This window comes from Oncorhynchus kisutch, linkage group LG16, assembly GCF_002021735.2.
Source record: "Oncorhynchus kisutch isolate 150728-3 linkage group LG16, Okis_V2, whole genome shotgun sequence".
Taxonomy (NCBI): Eukaryota; Metazoa; Chordata; class Actinopteri; order Salmoniformes; family Salmonidae; genus Oncorhynchus; species Oncorhynchus kisutch.
Genome location: NC_034189.2, coordinates 2,680,087 through 2,692,344, shown reverse-complemented (window position 1 = coordinate 2,692,344; position 12,258 = coordinate 2,680,087). Strand labels below are relative to the sequence as shown.

The 12,258-nt window shown below is 42.2% G+C and overlaps 1 protein-coding gene across 4 annotated transcripts in view; it reads left to right on the top strand.

The window, feature by feature from the left end:
* Positions 1-12,258, top strand: part of LOC116353903 (Fc receptor-like protein 5) — a 48,361-nt gene that overhangs the window by 24,917 nt on the left and 11,186 nt on the right. Inside the window, exons 2-6 of one of the 4 annotated variants that reach the window (XR_004203270.1) lie at positions 490-534; positions 5,188-5,463; positions 5,820-6,062; positions 10,800-11,075; positions 11,181-11,738. Coding sequence is in view for 3 of the 4 variants with exons in the window: in XM_031791575.1 (XP_031647435.1) it covers positions 490-534; positions 5,188-5,463; positions 5,820-6,062; positions 10,800-11,075; positions 11,490-11,738 (1,089 nt within the window). In the remaining variant the exon portion in view is untranslated. The remainder of the gene's footprint in view (positions 1-489; positions 535-5,187; positions 5,464-5,819; positions 6,063-10,799; positions 11,076-11,180; positions 11,739-12,258) is intronic. The other 3 variants (XM_031791575.1, XM_031791577.1, XM_031791576.1) reach the window with 3 other exon arrangements.

The window sequence follows — 12,258 nt, the reverse complement described above, 5'->3', positions numbered from 1 at the left end:
ATGGTGATAGTTCTCTCTGTTTGTTTCAGGGTTTACATCATGTACCATAGTGATAGTTCTCTCTGTGTGTTTCAGTGTTTACATCATGTACCATAGTGATAGTTCTCTCTGTGTGTTTCAGTGTTTACATCATGTACCATAGTGATCGTTCTCTCTGTGTGTTTCAGTGTTTACATCATGTACCATAGTGAGAGTTCTCTCTGTGTGTTTCAGTGTTTACATCATGTACCATAGTGATAGTTCTCTCTGTGTGTTTCAGTGTTTCCATCATGTACCATAGTGATAGTTATCTCTGTGTGTTTCAGTGTTTACATCATGCACCATAGTGATAGTTCTCTCTGTGTGTTTCAGTGTTTCCATCATGTACCATAGTGATAGTTCTCTCTGTGTGTTTCAGTGTTTACATCATGTACCATAGTGATAGTTCTCTCTGTGTGTTTCAGTGTTTACATCATGTACCATAGTGATAGTTCTCTCTGTGTGTTTCAGTGCTGTTGAGTACACTGGTATACTGTAGCCTCGGACAAGGTGGAGGTGAGTACATTTCTCTATATTCATCACCTGTTCTATAATAGTAACATTTCTCTATATTCATCACCTGTTCTATAATAGTAACATTTCTCTATATTCATCACCTGATCTATAATAGTAACATTTCTCTATAGTCATTACTCTGTGATGTGAGATACATATTGACTATCACTCCAACCCTGTGGGGGTGTCACTAATCAGGTCTGCAGTACAACAATGCAGTGATAGTCTGGGGTGGCAGGTAGCCTAGTGGTTAGAGCGTTGAACTAGTAACCGAAAAGTGGATCGAATGAGCAAGCTGTCAGGGTAGTGATAGTCAGACACCAACTCTCTCTCTCTTTTTCTCTCTACTTTCCTCTGATTCCCCCTCCCCCTCTCTCTCACTCTCTCTTGCTCTCTGTCCTGTCTATCTGTCTGGAGCTAGATCTATTATATTACCAACTGGATCTGTTGTCTCTATTATATTGTGACAGACCAGCTAGATCTACTGTCTCTATTATATTGTGACAGACCAGCTTGATCTACTGTCTCTATTATATCATGGCAGACCAGCTTGATCTACTGTCTCTATTATATTATGACAGACCAGCTAGATCTACTGTCTCTATTATATCATGGCAGACCAGCTTGATCTACTGTCTCTATTATATCATGGCAGACCAGCTAGATCTACTGTCTCTATTATATCATGGCAGACCAGCTTGATCTACTGTCTCTATTATATCATGGCAGACCAGCTAGATCTACTGTCTCTATTATATCATGGCAGACCAGCTAGATCTACTGTCTCTATTATATTATGACAGACCAGCTAGATCTACTGTCTCTATTATATTATGACAGACCAGCTAGATCTACTGTCTCTATTATATTATGACAGACCAGTTAGATCTACTGTCTCTATTTTATTATGACAGACCAGCTAGATATACTGTCTCTATTATATTATGACAGACCAGCTAGATCTACTGTCTCTATTATATTTTGACAGACCAGCTAGATCTACTGTCTCTATTATATTATGACAGACCAGCTAGATCTACTGTCTCTAATATATTATGACAGACCAGCTAGATCTACTGTCTCTATTCTATCATGGCAGACCAGCTAGATCTACAGTCTCTATTATATCATGGCAGACCAGCTAGATCTACAGTCTCTATTATATTATGACAGACCAGCTAGATCTACTGTCTATATTAAATTATGACAAACCAGGACATAATCTGGAGCTAGATCTACTGTCTCTATTATATTATGACAGACCAGCTAGATCTACAGTCTCTATTATATTATGACAGACCAGCTAGATCTACTGTCTATATTAAATTATGACAAACCAGGACATAATCTGGAGCTAGATCTACTGTCTCTGTTATATTATGACAGACCAGCTAGATCTACTGTCTCTAATATATATGACAGACCAGCTAGATCTACTGTCTCTATTATATTATGACAGACCAGCTAGATCTACTGTCTCTATTATATTGACAGACCAGCTAGATCTACTGTCTCTATTATATTATGACAGACCAGCTAGATATACTGTTTCTATTATATTGACAGACCAGCTAGATCTACTGTCTCTATTATATTGACAGACCAGCTAGATCTACTGTCTCTATTATATTATGACAGACCAGCTAGATATACTGTTTCTATTATATTGACAGACCAGCTAGATCTACTGTCTCTATTATATTATGACAGACCAGCTAGATCTACTGTCTCTATGTCTCTATTATATTATGACAGACCAGCGAGATCTATTGTCTCTATTATATTATGACAGACCAGCTAGATCTACTGTCTCTATTATATTATGACAGACCAGCTAGATATACTGTCTCTATTATATTGACAGACCAGCTAGATCATCTGTCTCTATTATAATATGACAGACCAGCTAGATCTACTGTCTCTGTCATATTATGACAGACCAGCTAGATCTACTGTCTCTATGTCTCTATTATATTATGACAGACCAGCGAGATCTATTGTCTCTATTATATTATGACAGACCAGCTAGATCTACTGCCCCTATTATATTATGACAGACCAGCTAGATCTACTGTCTCTATTATATTGACAGACCAGCTAGATCTACTGTCTCTATTATATTATGACAGACCAGCTAGATCTACTGTCTCTATTATATTGACAGACCAGCTAGATCTACTGTCTCTATTATATTATGACAGACCAGCTAGATCTACTGTCTCTATTATATTGACAGACCAGCTAGATCTACTGTCTCTATTATATTATGACAGACCAGCTAGATATACTGTTTCTATTATATTATGACAGACCAGCTAGATATACTGTCTCTATTATATTGACAGACCAGCTAGATCATCTGTCTCTATTATAATATGACAGACCAGCTAGATCTACTGTCTCTATTATATTATGACAGACCAGCTAGATCTATTGTCTCTGTTATATTATGACAGACCAGCTAGATCTACTGTCTCTATTATCACCTGAACCAAAGTTACATAGCGTTTCCTCTCTGACTCTCTATAATACTGTATATTAGATGGAAGGAAGCTCATTCTCTCGTCACCTGAACCAAAGTTACATAGCGTTTCCTCTCTGACTCTCTATAATACTGTATATTAGATGGAAGGAAGCTCATTCTCTCGTCACCTGAACCAAAGTTACATAGCGTTTCCTCTCTGACTCTCTATAATACTGTATATTAGATGGAAGGAAGCTCATTCTCTCGTCACCTGAACCAAAGTTACATAGCGTTTCCTCTCTGACTCTCTATAATACTGTATATTAGATGGAAGGAAGCTCATTCTCTAGTCACCTTAGCGTTTCCTCTCTGACCCTCTATGTTTTTCTATGATGTCTCTACACACTATAGAAGGGTTCCAAAAGGATTTTCGTCTGTCTTCCCCAAAGGAGAACCCTTTTTGGTTCCAGGTAGAACCCTTTGTGGTTCCAGGTAGAACCCTTTTTGGTTCCAGGTAGAACCCTTTTTGGTTCCAGGTAGAACCCTTTGTGGAAATGGAATTTGTCCCAATAATTACAGAGAACACTGCATATACCATAATATCTATTAACTAATCTAAACTAACCCTACCTACCCCACACTACCCCACACTAACCCTACCAACCCTTCACTGTCACTCATCACCAGGTTAAACAGCTAGAGAATAGCCTCTCTGCTGTGTTTCAGCATCTCTGTTAGAATATAAAGCCTTGTCTCCAGACCTCAGGATAGATAGGGAGAGCTCATTGTTGTCCCCAGTCCACCTGGTTGTGCTGTTGCTCCAGTTTCAACTGTTCTGCCTGCGGCTATGGAACCCTGACCTGTTCACCGGACGTGCTACCTGTCCCAGACCTGCTGTTTTCAACTCTCTAGAGACAGCAGGAGTGGTAGACATACTCTGAATGATCGGCTATGAAAAGCCAACTGACATTTACTCCTGAGGTGCTGACCTGTTGTTATAATCTCCACCCGGCACAGCCAGAAAAAGACTGGCCACCCCACATAGCCTGGTTCCTCTCTAGGTTTCTTCCTAGGTTCTGGCCTTTCTAGGGAGTTGTTCCTAGCCACCGTGCTTCTACACCTGCATTGTTTGCTGTTTGGGGTTTTTAGGCTGGGTTTCTGTACAGCACTTTGAGATATCAGCTGATGTAAGAAGGGCTTTATAAATACATTTGATTCAAAATGTTATTTAGTATCACTAGGTTAAACAGCTTGAGAATAGGTTCTCTGCTGTGTTTCAGCCTCTCTGTTAGAATATAAAGCCTTGTCTCCAGATCTCAGGATAGTATCCTCCCCTCATCACCAGGTTAAACAGCTAGAGAATAGCTTCTCTCTGATGTGTTTCAGCATCTCATTTCCAATACAGGCTTTACTGCTCTTTAATAGCTCTGTCTGTCTGTCTGTCTGTCTGTCTGTCTGTCTGTCTGTCTGTCTGTCTGTCTGTCTGTCTGTCTGTCTGTCTGTCTGTCTGTCTGTCTGTCTGTCTGTCTGTCTGTCTGTCTGTCTGTCTGTCTGTCTGTCTGTCTGTCTGTCTGTCTGTCTGTCTGTCTGTCTGTCTGTCTGTCTGTCTGTCTGTCTGTCTGTCTGTCTGTCTGTCTGTCTGTCTGTCTGTCTGTCTGTCTGTCTGTCTGTCTGTCTGTCTGTCTGTCTGTCTGTCTGTCTGTCTGTCTGTCTGTCTGTCTGTCTGTCTGTCTGTCTGTCTGTCTGTCTGTCTGTCTGTCTGTCTGTCTTTGTCTGTCTGTCTGTCTGTCTGTCTGTCTGTCTGTCTGTCTGTCTGTCTGTCTGTCTCCGTGTCTGTCTCCGTGTCTGTCTCCGTGTCTGTCTGTCTCCGTGTCTGACAAAGCATTTATTTTTATGCTAAATGGAGCTCTTCTTCTCATGATCTCTCTCTCTCTCCTCCTTCCACCTTCCTCTCTCTCTCCTCCTCTATCTCTCTCTCTCCTCCTTCCACCTTCCTCTCTCTCTCCTCCTCTATCTCTCTCTCTCCTCCTTCCACCTTCCTCTCTCTCTCCTCCTCTATCTCTCTCTCTCCTCCTTCCACCTTCCTCTCTCTCTCCTCCTTCCACCTTCCTCTCTCTCTCCTCCTCTATCTCTCTCTCTCCTCCTCTATCTCTCTCTCTCTCTCTCTCTCTCTCTCTCTCTCTCTCCAGTTCTCTCTTATTCAGCCTCTCTGAGTGTCAGTCCTGACAGATCTCAGTTCTTTGAATATGAGTCTGTCTCTCTGAGCTGTGAGGTTCAGGGGAACTCTGCTGGATGGAGAGTGATGAGGAACACATTGAGAGGAAACCTTTCAGAGTGTAATACTGACTGGGGAAAACAACAGGGGTCTTCATGCATTGTGTCACTAATACCATCAGACAGTGGAATGTACTGGTGTGAGTCTGGGTCTGGAGAACACAGCAATGCTGTCAACATCACAGTACCTGGTATGTCCACAAACACCATCTACTAACATTACAGTGGTTAGTGGTTCATCTGGTTTCAGGTAGCTGATATTATGTTTATATATGATGTTTATATATTATATACAGCTGGTGCTGTGATCCTGGAGAGACCTGTTTATATATTATATACAGCTGGAGCTGTGATCCTGGAGAGACCTGTTTATATATTATATACAGCTGGAGCTGTGATCCTGGAGAGACCTGTTTATATATGATGTTTATATATTATATACAGCTGGAGCTGTGATCCTGGAGAGACCTGTTTATATATTATATACAGCTGGAGCTGTGATCCTGGAGAGACCTGTTTATATATGATGTTTATATATTATATACAGCTGGAGCTGTGATCCTGGAGAGCCCTGTCCGTCCTGTGACTGAGGGATATTCTGTGACTCTGCGCTGCAGACATCAGGGAACTCCCTCTGATCTCACAGCTGATTTCTACAAAGATGGATCCCTCATCAGGACTGAGACTACAGGAGAGATGACTATCCCTGCAGTATCCAAGTCAGATGAAGGACTCTACAAGTGTACCAGCTCTGAAGGAGAATCACCAGAGAGCTGGATGACTGTGACAGGTGAGAATATGAGAAACCTTGACATTCAGATGATCTGGATCTTCTTTACACTGTTAAGAGGTGCTGAAACCTGCATTATAAACTGGGTGGATCTTCTTTACACTGTTAAGAGGTGCTGAAACCTGCATTATAAACTGGGTGGATCTTCTTTACACTGTTAAGAGGTGCTGAAACCTGCATTATAAACTGGGTGGTTCTTCTTTACACTGTTAAGAGGTGCTGAAACCTGCATTATAAACTGGGTGGTTCTTCTTTACACTGTTAAGAGGTGCTGAAACCTGCATTATAAACTGGGGGGTTCCAGTCCTGAAAGCTGAATGGCTGGAAGCCGTGGTATATCACAAGTATGACAAAGCATGTATTTTTTATTAAAATAAATTAAAATAAAATGTTATTAGTCACATGATGCTGCCACCACCATGCTTCAAGACAAATCAAATTGTATTAGTCACATGATGCTGCCACCACCATGCTTCAAGACAAATCAAATTGTATGTTTCACATGCTACGAATACAACAGGTGTAGTAGACATTACAGTGAAATGCTGAATACAATAGGTGTAGACCTCACAGTGAAATGCTGACTGACCAGCCCTTAACCAACAGGTGTAGACCTCACAGTGAAATGCTGACTGATCAGCCCTTAACCAACAGGTGTAGACCTCACAGTGAAATGGTTGATGACCAGCCCTTAACCAACAGGTGTAGACCTCACAGTGAAACGCTGACTGACCAGCCCTTAACCAACAGGTGTAGACCTCACAGTGAAATGGTTGATGACCAGCCCTTAACCAACAGGTGAAGACCTCATAGTGAAATGCTGACTGACCAGCCCTTAACCAACAGGTGTAGACCTCACAGTGAAATACTGACTGACCAGCCCTTAACCAACAGGTGTAGACCTCACAGTGAAATGCTGACTGACCAGCCCTTAACCAACAGGTGTAGACCTCACAGTGAAATGCTTACTGACCAGCCCTTAACCAACAGGTGTAGACCTCACAGTGAAATGGTTACTGACCAGCCCTTAACTTAAATGCATTTAAATAAATGTCAAAAAATAATAAGAGGCTATATACAGGGGGTACCGGTACAGAGTCAATGTGGAGGCTATATACAGGGGGTACCGGTACAGAGTCAATGTGGAGGCTATATACAGGGGGTACTGGTACAGAGTCAATGTGGAGGCTATATACAGGGGGTACCGGTACAGAGTCAATGTGGAGGCTATATACAGGGGGTACCGGTACAGAGTCAATGTGGAGGCTATATACAGGGGGTACTGGTACAGAGTCAATGTGGAGGCTATATACAGGGGGTACCGGTACAGAGTCAATGTGGAGGCTATATACAGGGTGTTACGGTACAGAGTCAATGTGGAGGCTATATACAGGGGGTACCGGTACAGAGTCAATGTGGAGGCTATATACAGGGGGTACCGGTACAGAGTCAATGTGGAGGCTATATACAGGGTATTACGGTACAGAGTCAATGTGGAGGCTATATACAGGGTGTTACGGTACAGAGTCAATGTGGAGGCTATATACAGGGTATTACGGTACAGAGTCAATGTGGAGGCTATATACAGGGTATTACGGTACAGAGTCAATGTGGAGGCTATATACAGGGGTACCGGTACAGAGTCAATGTGGAGGCTATATACAGGGGGTACCGGTACAGAGTCAATGTGGAGGCTATATACAGGGGGTACCAGTACAGAGTCAATGTGGAGGCTATATACAGGGGGTACCGGTACAGAGTCAATGTGGAGGCTATATTCAGGTTATTATGGTGCAGAGTCAAAGTGGAGGCTATATACAGGAGGTACCGGTACAGAGTCAATGTGGAGGCTATATACAGGGGATACCGGTACAGAGTCAATGTGGAGGCTATATACAGGGGGTACCGGTACAGAGTCAATGTGGAGGCTATATACAGGGGGTACCGGTACAGAGTCAATGTGGAGGCTATATACAGTGGGTTACAGTACAGAGTCAATGTGGAGGCTATATACAGGGGGTACCGGTACAGAGTCAATGTGGAGGCTATATACAGGGTGTTACGGTACAGAGTCAATGTGGAGGCTATATACAGGGGGTACCGGTACAGAGTCAATGTGGAGGCTATATACAGGGGGTACCGGTACAGAGTCAATGTGGAGGCTATATACAGGGTATTACGGTACAGAGTCAATGTGGAGGCTATATACAGGGTGTTACGGTACAGAGTCAATGTGGAGGCTATATACAGGGTATTACGGTACAGAGTCAATGTGGAGGCTATATACAGGGTATTACGGTACAGAGTCAATGTGGAGGCTATATACAGGGTATTACGGTACAGAGTCAATGTGGAGGCTATATACAGGGTATTACGGTACAGAGTCAATGTGGAGGCTATATACAGGGTATTACGGTACAGAGTCAATGTGGAGGCTATATACAGGGGTACCGGTACAGAGTCAATGTGGAGGCTATATACAGGGGGTACCGGTACAGAGTCAATGTGGAGGCTATATACAGGGGGTACCAGTACAGAGTCAATGTGGAGGCTATATACAGGGGGTACCGGTACAGAGTCAATGTGGAGGCTATATTCAGGTTATTATGGTGCAGAGTCAAAGTGGAGGCTATATACAGGAGGTACCGGTACAGAGTCAATGTGGAGGCTATATACAGGGGATACCGGTACAGAGTCAATGTGGAGGCTATATACAGGGGGTACCGGTACAGAGTCAATGTGGAGGCTATATACAGGGGGTACCGGTACAGAGTCAATGTGGAGGCTATATACAGTGGGTTACAGTACAGAGTCAATGTGGAGGCTATATACAGGGGGTACCGGTACAGAGTCAATGTGGAGGCTATATACAGGGTGTTACGGTACAGAGTCAATGTGGAGGCTATATACAGGGGGTACCGGTACAGAGTCAATGTGGAGGCTATATACAGGGGGTACCGGTACAGAGTCAATGTGGAGGCTATATACAGGGTATTACGGTACAGAGTCAATGTGGAGGCTATATACAGGGTGTTACGGTACAGAGTCAATGTGGAGGCTATATACAGGGTATTACGGTACAGAGTCAATGTGGAGGCTATATACAGGGTATTACGGTACAGAGTCAATGTGGAGGCTATATACAGGGGTACCGGTACAGAGTCAATGTGGAGGCTATATACAGGGGGTACCGGTACAGAGTCAATGTGGAGGCTATATACAGGGGGTACCAGTACAGAGTCAATGTGGAGGCTATATACAGGGGGTACCGGTACAGAGTCAATGTGGAGGCTATATTCAGGTTATTATGGCTCAGAGTCAAAGTGGAGGCTATATACAGGAGGTACCGGTACAGAGTCAATGTGGAGGCTATATACAGGGGATACCGGTACAGAGTCAATGTGGAGGCTATATACAGGGGGTACCGGTACAGAGTCAATGTGGAGGCTATATACAGGTTATTATGGTACAGTCAATGTGGAGGCTATATACAGGGGGTGCCGGTACAGAGTCAATAAGGAGGCTATATACAGGGAGTACCGGTACAGAGTCATTGTGGAGGCTATATACAGTCTCTTCATTCATTACTCTGTGATGTGAGATACATATTGACTATCACTATACTATATCTATATATATTTATCTCCATACTACCATTCATTTGTATGGGTTAATATCTATATATATCTCCATACTACCATTCATTTGTATGGGTTAATATCTATATATATCTCCATACTACCATTCATTTGTATGGGTTAATATCTATATATATCTCCATACTACCATTCATTTGTATGGGTTAATATCTATATATATCTCCATACTACCATTCATTTGTATGGGTTACCTTCAGCCGAGTCCTGTGACACTTTTGGGGGTCGTAGAGCAAAACACACCTTCTACAGTAGGTGTACCTTCTTCTACCTTCAGATGAAGGTTTAATATCTATATATATCTCCATACTCCAAGAGGTGCTGAAACCTGCATTATAAACTGGGTGGTTCTTCTTTACACTGTTAAGAGGTACTGAAACCTGCATTATAAACTGGGCGGTTCTTCTTTACACTGTTAAGAGGTGCTGAAACCTGCATTATAAACTGGGTGGTTCTTCTTTACACTGTTAAGAGGTGCTGAAACCTGCATTATAAATTGGGTGGATCTTCTTTACACTGTTAAGAGGTGCTGAAACCTGCATTATAAACTGGGTGGATCTTCTTTACACTGTTAAGAGGTGCTGAAACCTGCATTATAAACTGGGGGGTTCCAGTCCTGAATGCTGATTGGCTGGAAGCAATGGAATATGAGAAACGTATACCACGGGTATGACAAAGCATTTTTTTATGCTAAATGGAGCTCTTCTTCTCATGATCTCTCTCTCAATTCAATTCAAGGGCTTTATTGGCATGGGAAACATGTGTTAACATTGCCAAAGCAAGTGAGGTAGACAACATACAAAGTGAATATATAAAGTGCAAAACAACAAAAATGAACAGTAAACATTACACATACAGAAGTTTCAAAACAGTAAAGACATTACAAATGTCATATTATATATATATATACAGTGTTCTAACAATGTACAAATGGCTAAAGGACACAAGATAAAATAAATAAGCATAAATATGGGTTGTATTTACAATGGTGTTTGTTCTTCACTGGTTGCCCTTTTCTCATGGCAACAGGTCACAAATCTTGCTGCTGTGATGGCACAATCTCTCTCTCTCTCTCTCTCAGATATCTCTCTTCCAGCTTCTCTGAGTGTCAGTCCTGACAGATCTCAGTTCTTTGAATATGAGTCTGTCTCTTTGAGCTGTGAGGTTCAGGGGAACTCTGCTGGATGGAGAATGCTAAGGAACGCAGAGAGAGGGAATGTTTCAGAGTGTAATACTGACTGGGGAAAACAACAAGGGTCTTCATGCATCGTGTCACTAATACTATCATACAGTGGAGTGTACTGGTGTGAGTCTGGGTCTGGAGAACACAGCAATGCTGTCAACATCACAGTACATGGTATGTCCACAAACACCATCTACTAACATTATAGTGTTTAGTGGTTCATCTGGTTTCAGATAGCTGATGTTATGTTTATATATGATGTTTATATATTATATACAGCTGGTGCTGTGATCCTGGAGAGACCTGTTTATATATTATATACAGCTGGAGCTGTGATCCTGGAGAGACCTGTTTATATATTATATACAGCTGGAGCTGTGATCCTGGAGAGACCTGTTTATATATTATATACAGCTGGAGCTGTGATCCTGGAGAGACCTGTTTATACATGATGTTTATATATTATATACAGCTGGAGCTGTGATCCTGGAGAGACCTGTTTATACATGATGTTTATATATTATATACAGCTGGAGCTGTGATCCTGGAGAGACCTGTTTATATATGATGTTTATATATTATATACAGCTGGAGCTGTGATCCTGGAGAGCCCTGCCCTTCCTGTGACTGAGGGAGATTCTGTGACTCTGCGCTGCAGACATCAGGGAACTCTCTCTAACCTCACAGCTGATTTCTACAAAGATGGATCCCTGATCAGGACTGAGACTACAGGAGAGATGACTATCCCTGCAGTATCCAAGTCAGATGAAGGACTCTACAAGTGTACCAACTCCAGCTCTGAAGGAGAATCACCAGAGAGCTGGATGACTGTGACAGGTGAGAATATGAGAAACCTTGACATTCAGATTATCTGGTTCTTCTTTACACTGTTAAGAGGTGCTGAAACCTGCATTATAAACTGGGTGGATCTTCTTTACACTGTTAAGAGGTGCTGAAACCTGCATTATAAACTGGGTGGTTCTTCTTTACACTGTTAAGAGGTGCTGAAACCTGCATTATAAACTGGGTGGTTCTTCTTTACACTGTTAAGAGGTGCTGAAACCTGCATTATAAACTGGGTGGTTCTTCTTTACACTGTTAAGAGGTGCTGAAACCTGCATTATAAACTGGGTGGTTATTCTTTACACTGTTAAGAGGTGCTGAAACCTGCATTATAAACTGGGTGGTTCTTCTTTACACTGTTAAGAGGTGCTGAAACCTGCATTATAAACTGGGTGGTTCTTCTTTACACTGTTAAGAGGTGCTGAAACCTGCATTATAAACTGGGTGGTTCTTCTTTACACTGTTAAGAGGTGCTGAAACCTGCATTATAAACTGGGTGGTTCTTCTTTACACT